Below are 17,391 nucleotides of genomic sequence, written 5' to 3' on the forward strand. Positions count from 1 at the left end.
CCCCGTCTCTACTAAAAATACAAAAAATTAGCCAGGCGTGGTGGCGGGCACCTGTAGTCCCAGCTGCTCGGAAGGCTGAGGCAGGAGAATGGCGTGAACCTGGGAGGCAGAGCTTGCAGTGAGCCGAGATCGTGCCACTGCACTCCAGCCTGGGCAACAGAGCAAGACTCCATCTCAAAAAAAAAAACAAAAAAAAACCATAATGGCCACCTCCACCTCTTAACTCTCTCTCATTTAGTTATGTCCTTTCCATCTCCACTGCCAAAAGACCAGTTAGTTAAGCCTTCTTTTCTCACTGGATCTACTCAAAGTCTCTGACCAGGTCCTGCTGCAATAATCTCACCCTTCTCAAAGCCATTGCACACACCTTCTAACCTAGAAATAACCAACAGAAATACGTAAGCCACACATGCAACTGAAAATTTTCTAATAGCCATATTTTAAAAAGTAAAAAAGTAGAATTTGGATAGTATATTTTATGCAATACAATATATCCAAAATATTGACCAGACACAGTGGCTCACACCTGCAATCCTAGTACTTTGGGAGGCTGAGGCAGAAGGATCACTTGAGGCCAGGAGTTCCAGACCAGCCTGGGCAACACAGTGAGACCCTGTCTCTATAAAGGAAAAACAAATGAAAAATATTACTTCAATATATAATCAGTATAAAATTATTAATGATAGTTGACATGCTTTTTTCCCTATTAAATCTTTTTTTTTTTTCTTTTTTGAGACGGAGTCTTGCTCTGTTGCCCAGGCTGGAGTGCAGTGGCCTGATCTTGGCTCACTGCAAGCTCCACCTCCCGGGTTCATGCCATTCTCCTGCCTCAGCCTCCCAAGTAGCTGGGACTACAGGCACCCGCCACCACGCCCAGCTAATTTTTTTGTATTTTTAGTAGAGATGGGGTTTCACCATGTTAGCCAGGATGGTATCGATCTCCTGACCTTGGGATCCACCCGTCTTGGCCTCCCAAAGTGCTGGGATTACAGACGTGAGCCACCGCGCCCAGCCTTCCCTATTAAATCTTTAAAATCCAGGGTGTATTTTGTATTTATGCATATCTCAATTCGTACCAGCCACATTTCAAGCGCTCAATAGCCACAGTTATAACTGTTCCCCATCTCTTTTAGAAAAATCCAATTTCATCAGGCTAACAAATCGGCCCCTCACCAGCCTGGGTCCCCCTCATCTTGCCCCATTTGTCAGATCACTTGCCCTTCCCTTCCATACCTTTGCCTGGTGAACCACACTTGACTCACCTCTTACCACACCTTTCTGGGCTGGACCCTAGCACCTGGGATATTCCTTTGCCACAGGCACACCCTCCTTATTCCAGGCATTGGCCATTCAGCATCTTACAGCAATGTGCCCCTTTCCCAAATGGCCACAAGTGCTTCCTGCCAAGCCCACTATCGCCGGGCCTCTATCACAGCCCCTGGCTCAGGTGGTCCAATGGTTTGTGTACTTTTGTCTGCCCCACTCCAAACCCTTACTCCCAAGAGCTCTGGGAGCTCTTTGGAGGCAGAGATTTTTGTCTTATTTCTAATAGTACCTGGCCCACCCTAGGCACTCAAATGTATATAAAGTATGGATTTTTTAAAAAGGGGTGAATGATAGCATTTTTACTGACATCTAGTTACTGATCTTGATTTAACTTTCAAGTTATTTAGCCAACACTTAATCTCAAGTTATACACATTTCTAGGGCTTGGCCTGAAAATGGGTGAAAGAAAGTAGACAAGCTGAGGAAGCAACTACCCCTGGAAGAGCCATTGTTTCTGGGTTGTTTTTCTTTTTTTTTTTTTCCACTGGCACAAAAATCTTTTAGCCTTAAACTGTTTTTCACAGTGGTGCTGGAATAAACGGGAAACCACAAAAATGAAGGCTTCCACTGCACCAGTCATCAAATCGCAGTGGCAGTAAAGAAAACATCCAGAACTATCCACACTTGATTAAACTTTGAACATTTTAAGTGTTTATTAACTCATTTAATTCTCAAACTTAACCATTCATTTGAAATTGTCAACAACAAAATGCTGGCTTAACAGTATTTCCCATAGCCTTCTCTAGCCTTCACTGAAGATCGCCAGCCTCCCTTTACAGGCCTCATGGAACGGTTGTTCTTTTATTTTAATCAGAAAGCTTTAAAAAAAAAAATCACTATGACCCTCAGCATCAGTGCCAGTTGTGACTTTTTCTTTGCCTGAAAAGTGTCTCTTGAAAGATACTTGCTTGACAGATACAAGCCTCTCTCTTTCTGAATGTGTTAATCAGAAAGCAGACAACTTCAATAATAATTACAGAATCCTGGTTTTCATTTTACACTTTTCTAGGCAAAAAGATTGGCAAAGCCTCTTATGGTTTCCCCAACTTTTACAAAAATCTGTCTCCTAAGCAAAATCTTCTGTTTCCTAGTAGCAGTAGATAGTCAACTTAAAGTTAAAAAAAGAAAAAGTAATTACGATGGCATTTTATTTCCATAGTTTCTCTCCAATATTTTCCACCTCAAATAGAATCTAGTTGTGTGTGTGTGTATGTGTGTGTGTGTATATATATATATATATATATATAAATTTTCCCCATGGATTCCATGTTTTCAAAAACTTGACCTTACAAACTACATTAATAACCCATTTTTTTCTTTTTTTTTTTTTTTGAGACGGAGTCTCACTCTGTCACCCAGGCTGGAGTGCAGTGGCGTGATCTCGGCTCACTGCAAGCTCCGCCTCCTGGGTTCACATCATTCTCCTGCCTCAGCCTCCCGAGCAGCTGGGACTACAGGCGCCCACCACCACGGCCAGCTAATTTTTTGTATTTGCAATAGAGACAGGGTTTCACCATGTTAGCCAGGATGGTCTCGATCTCCTGACCTCATGATCCGCCTGCCTCGGTCTCCCAAAGTGCTGGGAGCTACCACGCCCGGCCCATTTTTTTTCTTTTATTAAACAAACACATACATTCAACTGTCTATTCAACACCTATGTGCCAGACCCTGGTTTAGACACGGGATACAGCAGGGAACTTGAAAGCCAAGTCTTTGCTCTCATGGAGCTGACCTTCCAGCTGGATGGTCAATGCTCTGGAGGAGAATCAAGCAGGGTGAGAGGGGTCAATAATAAGGCAGAGTGGGGTGGGGGAGTGTTCTATTCCAGATGTGGGGGGATAGGGAAGGTCTCTTTTGAGCGGGAACCAGAAGAACAGAGCCAAGTGGGAATCTCTCTGAGCCTATTCCGGTGCAGGAGGCTGCCTAATTTAAAAAATAAAAATAGCTAAGTGGGCATTTTCAGGAAGAGAGTGAGGGATGAGAGAATAAACCCTGAGTGCAAAGATGAAGGCAGGTGCATATTAATCAAAAGCTTACTGAAAGCTCCTGATCAACCTGAAGTAACCGGTATTATAAAATTCCAGCCAGAGGTAAGAAATTTTACCTCATTCTGCTTAATGTAAGCAGAAATCTGCCTTATTCTGCTTACTGTGGTTTAGAGTATAGACTGTTTGAAATATAATTAGTACCCAGGCCCTCTTTTTTTCGTTTTTGAGACAGAGTCTCCCTCTGTCGCCCAGGCTGGAGAGCAGTGGCATGATCTCGGCTTACTGAAACCTCCACCTCCCGGGGTTCAAGCAATTCTCCTGCCTCATCCTCCCGAGTAGCTGGGATTACAAGTACCCACCACCAAGCCCAGCTAATTTTTTTTGCATTTTTAGTAGAGACTGGGTTTTACTATGTTGGCCAGGCTGGTCTCAAACTCCTGACCTCAAGTGATCTGCCTGCCTCGGCCTCCCAAAGTGCTGGGATTACAGGCATGAGCCACTGCACCCCTCAGCCCTCTTTCTCTCAATCCCCCATTACTACCTTAATAAACTCTAGTGATCCCAGGACCCCACTCTGAAAACCAGTGATAGCCCCCATCTCGAGAAAAGGCCACACACGAGAGGCACTGCAATGAAGCCTGAACACCCCCCAACCCACTGCTTTAAGTTGAGAATTTTGCACAAAAATCCTCCCCCATCAAGAAGTTAAACTGTTTAAAAATAGGATAGTTTCCAAATACTTAAACAAGCAATATCTTCTCCCCCAGGAGGTGTCATTTTCTGAGCTTGAGCCCTTCTACTTATTGGCCTCTTCTCCAGCCTGCTGCAGCCCTGCTCTAGAGCCCTGGACCACTTCAAACTGAGGTCAAAGTTTAAGTCAGCTGACAGGCCGAAGCCATCCCCCTGAGCAGGGGTTCCCTGCTCTCTTCCTCTCCACCTCTCCCAGTCTATATCCTTCCTCCTTCCTGGAGCCCTGAGGCTAATGAACCCAAATCCCATCTCATCTCACCCTGCATGTTACTTCTCTTGTACACACAGCCTGTTCTCCAGGAATCACCTTATTTTCCAAATAAAAATATCAGGGTATATTGTGAGCACACGGGTACTGTCACATGAATTGCTGTAATTTCAATGCTTAGAATACTTCACAATTTATAGTAAAATAATTATTTAAAATTTAGGATTATACTTATATATGGTCTGATGAGGCAGCACAGGAAATTGAGACTGTCTGGGAAAATTTATTATCTGTGATCCCTTCTGCTCTATTCTCTAATAAGTAACTTTATTTTCCAAAGGAATCCCATGTCATCCTGCAAAAGCATTTGGGGTTACTTCCAGAAACAAGGATGCGAGAGTCAGTGATAACAGCTATAGGCTGAAAACTCCATGCTGGTATTTCCAGGCTATTTCAATGGCTCAGGGAAGACTGCTGTGGGGGAAGAAAAAAAAAATCAACCCCAGCTTCCAGACATACCTCAGTCCTTAACGGGGTAGGCCACACGTGTGGTGCAGCTCAAGTCTGTACAGCACGACTTTAGGCTGGAAAGAGCTCTCTCCCAGGCACCCAGGTATGCATTCATTCTACCGAGAGAGAAGCATCCTGACACACAGCCCTGTCCTTACCTCTAAGCATCCTTTGGAGTGCCATAACCTGGGAAAGATTCTTACTGATTTCTTGTTTGTTTTTTGAGGTAGGGTCTCACTCTATTGCCCAGGCTGGAGTGCAGTGGTGCAATTTTGGCTCACTGCAACCTCCGCCTCCCAGGTTCAAGCGATTCTTGTGCCTCAGCCTCCTGAGTTGCTGGGACTACAGGCATAGGCCACCACACCCGGGTAATTTTTTGTATTTTTAGTAGAGATCTTGTTTCACCACGTTACCCAGGCTGGTCTCGAACTCCTGAGCTCAGGCAATCTGTCCACCTCGGCCTCTCAAAGTGCTAGGATTACAGGCATGAGCCACTGCGCCTGGCCTGATTTCTAATTAAGAACAAAGTTCTGGAGCCGGGCATGGTGGCTCATGCCTGTAATCCCAGCAGTTTGGGAGGCCGAGGCGGGTGGATCACGAGGTCAAGAGATCAAGACCATCCCGGCCAACATGGTGAAACCCTGTCTCTACTAAAAATATGAAAGTTAGCTGGGCGTGGTGGCACGCGCCTGTAGTCCCAGCTACTCGGGGAGTCTGAGGCAGGAGAATCCCTTGAATCCAGGAGGCGGAGGTTGCAGTGAGCCGAGATCGCACCATTGCACTCCAGCCTGGTGACAGAGCAAGATTCCGTCTCCAAAAAAAAAAAAAGAACAAAGTTCCAGCCAGGCACAGTGGCTCACACCTGTAATCCCAGCACTTTGGGAGGCCAAGATGAGCACATCACTTGAGCTCAGGAGTTCGAGACCAGCCTGGCCAACATGGGAAACCCTATCTCTACAAAAAATACAAAAATTAGCCAGGCGCCTGTAATCCCAGCTACTCAGGAGGCGGAGGCAGGAGAATTGCTTGAACCCAGGAGGTGGAGGTTGCAGTGAGCCAAGATTGCGCCACTGCACTCCAGCCTGGGTGACAGAGTCAGACTCTGTCTCAAAAAAAAAAAAGTTCCTCAAAGGTGGGGAGAAAGAATTAATTTAGCCCTGTGGTCCAGGAGAAGCCATTAGGACTTACAGAGGTCACCATTTCCCAGTTGTCTGTACTTGTGGGTAAGCACACTAGAAACCTGGAATAAACTGAGACCTTCAGATATGCTTTGGGAGGAAATGTCAACCAAGTCTGTATTTTTTTTTTTAAATGTTCAGAAATGTGGTGGTCTTGTCCTTTGATGTAGTAAAAGCACTCCTTGAAATTTAACCAAAAATAATAATTCAAAAGAAGAATCCAGGCTACACTCATGAGGACATTTATTGACGCATCTTCCTAATAGCAAAAAAACTAGAAAACATAATCACCAGACTTTGCCACAGGGGATCATATGTAGCCTTTGGAAAGGAAAAAATTTCCAAGTCCTTTTCATTTGAGTCTGTCATAATACGATGATTATTTTTCTAATTTCTAATTTTCTTTAATGTTACAACATTTTCACTAACAAATGAGGGTAAATTCCTTTCAAATGGAAGAAGTTTTCCATTAGCATCAACAAATTTATTAAGCACCCACTATTGTGCAGAATGCTTTTTTTTTTTTTTTACAGAAAAGTGCATTTTAAAACAATTTAAGCTTCAAGTTTGTCCAAGTGGTCTGTATTATCTAAATCATTCTTCCCAAGGGCCTCCAAATTACAAAGAAAGGAAAGTCATGAAAAGTTAAAGATTACAGTCAGTATATGAGCTTTAAGGCTATACTAAGGTAAAGCTAGTAACATCTACTATTTTAGTAATTTTTGAATAGAAGGTACTTGCATGTGGTACAAAATTCAAGGGCTGGGAGCAGTGGCTCACGCCTGTAAACCTTGGACTTTGGGAGCTGAAGGCAAGAGGATCGCTTGAGCCCAGGAGTTTGTGACCAGCCTAGGCAACATAGCGAGACCGTCTCAAAAATAAAATAAAATAAAATACAAAAGGTACAAACAGTTATACAGCAGAAAATGTCTCCCTGACACCCTGGCCCTCGGCCACCCAGCTCCCCAACTTGTATCATTCCAGAGATATTCTGTATCGCTATCAGTCTGTTGTCTGTTCTGGTTGCTATAACCAAATACCGTAAAAAGGGTAATTTTTTTTTTTTTTTTTTTTTTGAGACGGAGTCTCGCTCTGTCGCCCAGGCTGGAGTGCAGTGGCGCAATCTTGGCTCACTGCAAGCTCCGCCTCCTGGGTTCACGCTATTCTCCTGCCTCAGCCTCCTGAGCAGCTGGGACTACAGGCGCCTGCCACCACGCCCGGCTAATTTTTTATATTTTTCATTGAGACCGGGTTTCACCGTGTTAGCCAGGATGGTCTTGATCTCCTGACCTTGTGATCTGCCCGCCTCGGCCTCCCAGAGTGCTGGGATTACAGGTGTAAGCCACCGCGCCTGGCCAAAATGGGTAATTTATAAATAGAAATTTATTGCTCATAGTTCTGGAGGCTGGAAACTCCAAGATCCAGGTGCCAGCAGATTCAGTATCTGAGTGAGGGCCCATTCTTCACAGACGGCACTTTCTATGTGTCCTCACATGGCAGAATGAGCAAGGACACTCCCTTCAAACTCTTTTAAAAGGGCACTAATCCCATTCATGAGGGCTGAGCCCTCATGACTTAATTACTTCCCAAAAGGCTCCACCTCTTAATACTATCACACTGGGTGTTAGGTTCCAACATCTGAATTTTGGGGGAACACCAACATTCAGACCATAGCAACCTCCAACAGGCTTTGATGATGTGGTGTCTTGAGACGCTGAGCTAGGGAGCATGGTGGGCTCACCAGCACTGTAATACTACCATTATCCCCAACTTACAATCCCCAAGTGAGAGACCTGCAGGAGATCTGCTTGTGGCCTGAGTGAACAAGTAGCTTGCCAAAAGTCTCATGGCCGATAAGAGATACGAAGTCCATCATACTCTCATAAACACTCCCCTCAACACACACACACACACATTCTACCCTAAACAAGGGTGACTTCATGTCATTGTTCTCTCTCCCTGGAACATACCTCCATAAACCATCACTAGCCCTTTGCCTGGCTAATATGAAGTTTAGAATCAGCATTCTTCTATCTACAAAAAAACCTTGCTAGGATTTTGGGATCATATTAAACCTATAGATCATTTGTGGAGAACTAATATTTTAACTATATTGAGTTTTCCAATCCTAATGAACACAGAATGCCTGTCTACTTATTTTGGTCATCTTTGATTTCTTACTTCAGTGTTTTGTAGTTTTCAGTGAGCAGATTCTATACATGTTTTGTGAGATTTATATCTAAGAATTTCATTCTTTTGAGTGCTGTTATAACTGATATTGGTTTTTTTGTTTTAATTTCCAATGATTTATTGCTAGGATATAAAAATACTATTGGTTATTGTGTGTTGACCTTATATCCTGTAACCTTGCTAACTCACTTATTAGTTCTAGGAGGTTTTTTATAGATTCCCATGTGATTATCTACCTAGATAATCATGCCATATGCGAATAGGGACAGTTTTATTTATTTCTGATCTGTACGCCTCCTATTAATTTTTTTGCAATGGCTAGGACTTCCAGTATGATCTTGAATATGAGTGGTAACAGTAGACATCATTGCCTGTTTCCCATCATGGGGGAAAGCATTCATTCTTTCCCCACTGTAACATTATATATTACAGTATAATGTTAGCTGTAGATTTTTTGTAGATGCCCTTTTTCAGGTTGAAGAAGTTCCTTTCTCTTCCAAGTTTGCTGACAGCATTTATTATGGAAAAGTACTGAATTTTGTCAAAAGTTTTTTTTTTCTGCATCAAATGATAGAATCATGTGGCTTTGGGTTTTGTTTTGTTTTTGAGAAACGGTCTCACTCTGTTGCCCAGGCTGGAGTGTAGTGGCACGATCGCGGCTCACCGCAGCCTTGACCTCCTGGGCTCAAGCAATTCTCCCACCTTAGCCTACAGCTGGGACTACAGGCATGCACAACCATGTCATGCTAATTTTTGTATTTTTTGTAGAGAAGGGGTTTCACCATGTTGCCCAGGCTGGTCTTGAACTCCTGGGCTCAAGCAATCCACCTGCCTCGGCGTCTCAAAGTGCTGGGACTACAGAGATAAGCCACTGTGCCTGGCCTGTTATTTTAAGTTGTTAATATGGTGTACACCTATAACATTTACTTTCAAAAACTGCACCAACCTTTTTGTTCCTCGGATAAATCACAATTGGTTTGGTGTATTATTCTTTCTCTATTATGCTGAGTTTTATTTTCTATATGGTATTTTGTTGAGGATTTCTGTGTCTGTGTTCATATAAGGAATATTGGTCTGTAGTATCATTTTCTTGAACTGTCTTTGTGTGGTTTTGTAAAACACATGTACACTCTACATTTAACAACTTCTTTTGAGATCGTGGATTATAATTTCACTATTTTTAATCATCAAAAAAACTTAAGAGTAATTATAACTTTGCTTTTCTGCCAGAATTTATTTGACTCCAAGTCCTTGATCAGGAAGACAACTCCTAAAGATAACAATCTCCCTAAAGGAAAATGGGACTGTTTTACAAGGAGCCACAGAATGGTGGATCTGAGAATCCAACATAGAGAAACCCACTGCTTCATCTACCATTATGCGCTTGTATATGCATGACTTCAGGGATAAATAGGAGCCAGAAGTACAAAGGAATCTTCAGTAGTAAACAAAACGCAGAACCCTTCACGGTTTGACCAGGGTCATTGTGTGTCTGCCTGGTCATTTGACCAGCTCTTACGAATCAGGAACCCAGCTGAACCTCAGTTGAACCAGCCCCTCCAACAGAACTGAGGGGATTTGGGGCTGATAAGCTCAGTGCTATGTCTACAGCCAGTCATTTCTCAAAGTTGCAGCTTTGTAAATGTAGCTATATTTGTGTTGCATATGATTTCTATAATGTATTACTGCCCCACCCCTGCACATCCTCCAGAGAACAGTAACCAGCCAGGGATTGTGCTGACTGGCTTGAGATTTAAAAAACTAACAAGGTTTCCACCAAATAAAAGAGATGCCATTACCCACCCCTGAAGTGCAAATACTCACATTTGTTTTTGAGTTAACATAAGAAAGCAACTATCAAACATTAACCTCTTAATTCTTACAATTCCTAAAATGGTCAATTAGTCATTACTACCCATACTGTACAACTGAGGAACCCAGATTCGATGAGATTAAGAGACATCAAAATCAGCAGAGCTAAAATTTGCATTTAAACATTTCCAGGCCAGGCGCAGTGGCTCACACCTGTAATCCCAGCACTTTGGGAGACCAAAACAGCAGGATTGCTTGAGCTCAGGAGTTTGAGATTAGCCTCTAGTTTGAGGCAACATAGCAAGACCTCGTCTCTACAAAAATAAAAAAAAAATAGCAGGGCATAGTGGCACATGCCTGTAGTCCTGGCTATTCAGGAGGCTGAGGCAGGAGGCTCCCTTGAGCCCAGAAGTTCGAGGTTACAGTGAGCTATGATCATGCCACTGCATTCCAGCCTGGGTGACAAAGCAAAAATCTGTCTTAAAAAAAAAATTCCTATTACCCATCTTTTGTTATTAAGAAGTCCTATACAAATACTTTGTCAGAAAGTCATCTAGGCATGGGAAGGGCTCAAGAAAGGGATGTGGATCAGGTGCGGTGGCTCACGCCTGTAATCCCAGTTTGCGACCAACCTGGGCAACACAGTCTCATTAGACTCTGTCTTTATTCATTAAAAAAAAAAAATTCACACAAGGAGGAAGAAGATAATTTAAATCAGTTGTTTAACTACACTAGACATTCTCCCCAACTAAGAGATATGTACAGGTTTCATTTTGAAAAGATATAGGCGGAGGTAAGTGACTCATGCCTGTAATCTCAGCACTTTGGGAAGCCGAAGAGGAAGGGTTGCTTGAGCTCACGAGTTTGAAACCAACCTGGGCAACACAGGGAGACCCTATCTCTACAAAAAATTTAAAAATTAGCTAGGCATAGTGGCATACACCTGTAGTCCCAGCTAGTTGGAGGGCTGAGGTGGAAGGATCACTTGAGCCCAGGAGGTCGAGGCTGCAGTAACCTATGATTGTACCACTGCACTCCAGCCAGGGCACAGAGCAGGACCTTGTCTCAAAAAGAAAAAGAAAAGATAAAATCTATGCAACTGCACCGTTTAATTTTTTCATAATGTTTCAGATTAGCTTTAGTATCCAATCACATTCCATTAAAAATACCAATTTAACTTAAATCATAAGGAATTAAACTATCTTTAATTCAAACACATAATTATGTTTTTGGTGATATTTTCACACAGTTTCTTTAGAGACAGGCATTGTTAGCACTACGACAGCTAACATTTATTGCACATCAGTTAGATACCTAATACGGTAGGTACTAACTTACACATATTATTTCATTTTCTTAATCCTTTGAGGGAGGTATTGGCAGTCTCATTTTACATAAAAATCTCAGCTTTAAGGTTGACTATTTATCGAAAGCTGGTTGCTAGCACCTGTGTGAGGTTTTTTTTTTTTTTTTTTGAGATGGAGTCTTGCTCTGTCACTCAGGCTGGAATGCAACGGCACAATCTCAGCTCACTGCAACCTCTGCCTCCCAGGTTCAAGCGCTTCTCCTGCCTCAGCCTCTGGAGTATCTGGGATTACAGGCACTCGCTATTATGCCTGGCTAATTTTTTGTATTTTTGTAGAGATGTGGTTTCACCATGGTGGCCAGGCTAGTCTTGAACTCCTGACCTCAAGTGATCCAGCCACCTTGGACTCCCAAAGTGCTGGCATTACAGGCGTGAGCCCGGCCTGTTGCAAGGTTAACACTGAAAGGATATAGAAAGGTAAGTCTCAAACTTTAATGTACACGTGGATCACCTGGGGAATCTTGTTTAAATGCAGATGACTCAGAAGTTCTGGGGTAAGGCCACTGATTCTGCATTTCTAACAAGCCCTTAGGTGATGGCAATGCTGCTGGCCTAAGGCCAAACTTGGAATAGCAAGGATCTACAGGTTGCAATAGGCCACAAAAAACACCACAAAAAAGTCTACAGCCCAACGCAGGGGCTCACGCCTGTAACCCCAACACTTTGGGAGACCAAGATGGGCAGATCACTTGAGGTCAGGAGTTCAAGACCAGCCTGGCCAACATGGGGAAACCCCATCTCTACTAAAAAATACAAAACTTAGCCGGGCGTGCTAGTGGGCGCCTGTAATCCCAGCTACCTGGGAGGCTGAGGCAGGAGAATCGCTTGAACCTGGGAGGTGGAGGCTGCAGTGAGCCAAGATCGTGCCACTGCACTGCAGCCTGGGTGACAGAGCAAGACTCCGTCTCAAAAAAAAAAAAATCTAAAAAAACTAAATTTATGGCCAGTCGCGGTAGCTCACGCCTATAATCCCAGCACTTTGGGAGACTGAGGCGGGTGGATCACCTAACGTCAGAAGTTTGAGACCAGCCTAGCCAACATGGCGAAACCCCGTCTCCACTAAAAATACAAAAATTAGCCAGGCATGGTGGCAGGCGCCAGTAATCCCAGCTACTCGGGAGGCTGAGGCTGGAGAATTGCTTGAACCCAGGAGGCGGAGATTGCAGTTAGCTGAGATGGTGCCACTGCACTCCATCCTGGGCATCAAGAACAAAAGTCTGCCTCAAAGAAAAAAAAAACATACACACAACTAAATTTATTTTTAGACATGGGATCTTGCTACGTTGCCCAAGCTGGAGCACAGTGGCTACTCCGAGGCACCATAATAGCTCCCTGTGACCTTGAACTCCTAGGCTCAAGCAGTCCCCCCACCTCGGCTTCCTGATTTTTAAAAGTCAAATTTTTCTCCAAACCACAGAGTTAGAACTTACTCATATTTCTTGATGGATTCTGAGTTTTGTAACATCTCAGAAGTATCTTCATAATGACTTCTTATTTTCTTTTCCAGTTTAAATTTAGAGTCCAATTTCTTGGAGTTTTGTGGGATTTTCATCAAGGCTGGGAAGCCAACTGCACCAAAACCATTTGAAGTTGCCATACCCTTCAAGCAGGTCCCTTTCCTTTACTCATCCACATATAACCTCTCAGAGTTTAAGTTCTAGAGATTAACAAACAACAGAGTTAGGCGAGATTCTGGGGGCTAGGCCCAAAAGTTCTTCCAGATGAAAAGTACAAATCTAGGCCGGGCATGGTGGCTCACGTCTGTAATCCAGGCACATTGGGAGGCCGAGGCGGGCAGATGACCTGAGCTCAGGAGTTCGAGACCAGCCTGGGCAACATAGTGAAACCCCGTCTCTACCAAAAATACAAAAAATTAGCTGGGCATGGTGGTGTGCGTCTGTGGTCCCAGCTACTTGGGAGGCTGACGTGGGTGGGTCTCTTGAGCCCAGGTGGCGGAGGTTGCAGTGAGCCAAGATTGTGCCACTGCACTCCAGCCTGGGTAACAGAGTTAGACCCAGTGTTTAAAAAAGAAAGAAAAAGAAAGAGTGAGAAGAAAGAGAGAGGGAGAGAGAGCGAGGGAGAGAAAGAGAAAAGAGAAAATAAAAGAAAAAAAGAAAAGAACAACGCTACAACAAAACAGTACCTTACCAAAAGGTAATGATAAATGCCACAGGTTTCCATCCCTGGACTTAGGTGATAAACTCCTAGCAATGCAGTAATAACTAACAGTCTACAAACTGGATTTCAATTCTTTTACTAGATCCTTTTAGGGACAAGTTCTATTTACTTTCAAAATCCCACAGTGCAAACAAAGCAAGGTATTTGACCAAGCCCTGCTCTTTTCTTATTCATTTCTAATTATCTGTACGGGCTGCTGGCACCCCATACTCAAACATTGGCTAGCTGCCTCTTTTAAAAGGCAATTGCAGGCAGGGTGTGGTGGCTCACGCTTGTAATCCCAGCACTTTGGGAGGCCGAGGTGGGCGGATCATAAGGTAAGGAGTTCGAGACCAGCCTGGCCAGGCCAACACAGCAAAACCCCGTCTCTACTAAAATTACAAAAATTAGCTGGGCGCGGTGGTGGGCGCCTGTAATCCCAGCTACTCGGGAGGCTGAGGAAGGAGAATCGCTTGAACCCGGGAGGCAGAGGTGGCAGTGAGCCAAGATTGTGCCACGGCACTCCAGCCTGGGCGACAGAGCTAGACTCCATCTCAAAAAAAAAAGGCAATTGCACACCTCCCTTCACCTCCTACATTCTCTTTGCTAACAGCAACGCCAAACTAAAAACCAATACATCTTTGAAAACATTCCAGTTTACCAGATAAGGTAAATTTAAAATTCTGAAGACAGATTATCTGATCCATTTTTCTTTCCATAAAGCCCTTCAAAAATACCCTCTGGCAGTCAGCAGAACAAGCCTTTCACCCAAGAGAGACATAAAATAGCCTATGATTCTGTCATTTACAAACGCCAGGACATTTATTTAAAGGGTATCCACACATTATATTATTCCCAAGGAATGCTTATGCACTCAAGTAGGAAAAGGAGGACCAGGCCTGGCACGGTGGCTCATGCCTGTAATCCCAGCACTTTGGGAAACCAAGGAGGGGTGATCGCTTGAGCCCAGTAGTTGGAGACCAGTCTGGGCAACATGGTGAAACCCCATCTCTATTAAAAATACAAAAATTAACCCGGCATGGTGGAACGTGCTTGTAGTCCCAGCTACTCGGGAAGCTGAGGTGAGAAGATCGCTTGAGCCTGGGAGGTCGAACCTGCAGTGAGCCACGATCGCACCAGTGCACTCCACCCTGGCGACAGAGACCCGGTCTCAAAAAAGAGAGAGAGAGAGAACAAGAACAAGTGGCATCTCTGCCTATGAGAAGTCTATAAAGTTTTGAGGCCGGTGGCCTCAGAAGGCCTACCTGTGACAGAGAATGTTGGGGGGACACACGGGTTTTTCTGAATTAGAGCATGCCCACAACAGAGCTAAGCAATTGCCCGCAGAGGCATGTTACAAAACCACAAAGCAGGAACAGAGCTGAGAGGCCCCTGCCCAGAACACCCTGGAAGCTAAAACACAGGACCCTGAGAAATGAGCTCTACTACAGACAAGTCCAACAGAAAGTTCTCTGTTTCTGCTACCTCCAAAACTGGCTGCCCTCCCAGATTTAACTCTGGGTACCAATTGGGCAGTGCCAGCCACCGTGCTGGGCGGTGGATTCCGGGATGCCAAGTCTGTCTTCTTGGTTAGAAGGACACAAACCTCTGCAGTGTAGAGAATTGTGGGCATATCTGGGCTCCTCCACTGCATCAGGGCTACCTGCCTCCATCCAGCAAATACTTACTAAGCGCCTACCATATACGCCTGGCACCCAGCTAGACATCAAGTGGGAACCAAGCCACAGTCCCCCGTCTCCGCAGGCAGAAACAGACGAGCACCGTCTGGAGGTTGCGCGGGCCGGGAAAACCTGCCACAGGTTGCTAAGACCAGCTGTACCCAGGAGACAGCAGGATTCCCAGCAGCACCCAGCCCAGTAACGCCACAGACTCCCGGGAGCGAGGGCGGAGCGGAGAGGTAGGCCCGAAGGCAGGTGCTCAGGCAGGAGGCGCACACCTGAGGCTGCCGGCCTGGGAAGGGCAGGCTCTGGCCGAGGGCGGGGTCCCCAGAAGAGGCTGCAGAGTGGTCCCGGGACCCCACGAGGGAGAGGGGGCGCGAGGAGCGGGCTCCGGCCTGGGCAAGCGGGTACGCGGCGGAGGCCCCGCAGCGGGGCGGGGAGGGAGGCGTGCGGCTAGGCCGCCCTCGGGCACCTGGGGCCCCGCCCGGCACCTACCACTTGGGCGACCTTGAGGCGGCCGAGCGCGCCGCGCAGGTAGTCGGGGTCGCAGCGCAGGCCGGCCAGCCCGCGGCGCTGGCTCACCGGCTCGGTGGTGGGCTGGTACGGGCTGCTGGCGCCCGAGATCATGGAGGTGCTCGAGGCCTCGCCCTCGAAGCCGTCCAGCTCCTCGCCGCTCCGCATGCTGCCGCCCGGCCCGGGCCGCCTCGCGCGGCTGGCTCCCGGCGCCAGGAGCGGGCGGACTCAGCGGGGCCGCCGCATCGCCGCCGCCGCCCGACTGACTGCCCGCGGCCCGCCCGCCGCCGCCGCCTCTCGCCCGCCGCCCGGCTGCGGCTGCGGCTGCGGCTCGGTCCGCTCGGGCTCGGCTCCCGCCGCCTCGGCAGCGGAAAGGGAGGGAGGTGGGAGCCAGGAGAGGGAAGGAGGCGGGAGCGGGCGCGCCGGGCCGGGAGAGGCGGAGCCAGGCCGCAGCCGGCCGCTCGGAGGCGCTCCGCGGCTCGGGCGAGGTGGAGGCGGCAGCGCCGCGGGCCTCGGGGAGGGGCGGGGCGAGGCGGGGCGCCGGCTCCTGAGGCCCCGCCCTGGCCCCGCCCCCACCTGCGCCTAGAGCCGGGGCGGGAGCCGCTGGTGGGCGCTGGCGATCCCGGCACGCGGGGCGATGGGGTTCAGGCAGCGGGGTCTTGGGGCTGAGGAAAGGGTCGAGGTGGACCTGGAGGCCATGGAGTTGCTTTCCCAGACGCTGCCTCAGGTTCTCCTTTGAAGAAAGTGGGGTCCTCGACGCATAGGGTGGGGAGCTTCTCGGTAAAGACAGAGACGGGCTGCGCCACCCGGGTGCCGGGAACGGTGCGTGGCCAGGGTGGGCTTGACTCAGACTATTGGGCCGACGAGAGGTGGGTAAGTGCCTGTGTTCTCACGCTGGGCGCCTGGAACAAACCGGTTCCGAGGCCAGGGGCGGGCGGGGCAGGGTGAGGAGCCGCCCCACTGCAGGTTGTCCCCGCCGGCCTGACCCAGGCGACTGACATGTTCCTCTCCTCTCAACTGAAAAGCTTTGCTAGCTCTGTCTACGCATAAAGTAAGGTTAAACACAGATTTTGCCCCGAAGGGCATTAATTAGGGACCAATTTACAATTCAAGTGTGAAGGCTAATTTTAAGCTAAGTAAAACACTGACTTTCTAAGAAGTGTCGCTTTGATATTGAACCCTTCCACAACCACAAATACCGAGAGCTTGCCATGTTCTAGGCACTGAGCAAGGCGCTTGAAGAACGTATCTTTGTTATTTCTATTTTACAGAAGAAGAGACTAAGGCTGCAGACTGGATAGTAGCTTGTCCAAGGTCACACAGTTCATTGGTGGGCAGAGCCCAGGTTCCTACTTTTTCTTTTTTTAAAAAAAAAATTATTTATTATTTTCATCATCATTATTTTTGTAGAGATAGGGCCTCACTGTGTTGCCCAGGCTGATCTCGAACTCCCGGGCTCAAGGGATCCTCCTGCCTCAGCCTCCCAAATTGCTGGGATTACAGGTGTGACTGACCATGCCCAGCCCTCAACTTTTTCAAAGATAGGAAGGACAGTGACTCTAATACTGTTGTCCTTCTGTATGGGGGCAAGAGAGGGAGCTTGTTTTCAGGACCCCCTCAAATACCAAAATCTGAAGATGCTCTCAAATCCTTTATATAAAATGGTGTAGTATTTACATATAACCTACACACATCTTCTCGTATACTTTAAATA

The 17,391-nt window shown here is 46.6% G+C and overlaps 1 protein-coding gene and 1 long non-coding RNA gene across 5 annotated transcripts in view; one reads left to right on the top strand and one right to left on the bottom strand.

The window, feature by feature from the left end:
- CMTM4 (CKLF like MARVEL transmembrane domain containing 4) overlaps window positions 1–16,177 on the bottom strand; it is a 116,801-nt gene extending 100,624 nt beyond the window's left edge. For all 4 annotated transcript variants that reach the window (XM_034940362.3, XM_034940363.3, XM_024925976.4 and 1 more), the window contains exon 1: window positions 15,660–16,177. In XM_034940362.3, coding sequence (XP_034796253.1) covers window positions 15,660–15,845 — 186 coding nt within the window. In that variant the 5' untranslated portion in view covers window positions 15,846–16,177. The remainder of the gene's footprint in view (window positions 1–15,659) is intronic.
- The window catches only part of LOC117976255 (uncharacterized), a 29,664-nt gene continuing 23,472 nt past the window's right edge, over window positions 11,200–17,391 (top strand). The window contains exon 1 of the long non-coding RNA XR_004666877.3: window positions 11,200–15,403. This is a non-coding gene — a long non-coding RNA (uncharacterized LOC117976255). The remainder of the gene's footprint in view (window positions 15,404–17,391) is intronic.

This window comes from Pan paniscus, chromosome 18, assembly GCF_029289425.2.
Source record: "Pan paniscus chromosome 18, NHGRI_mPanPan1-v2.0_pri, whole genome shotgun sequence".
Classification (NCBI taxonomy): Eukaryota; Metazoa; Chordata; class Mammalia; order Primates; family Hominidae; genus Pan; species Pan paniscus.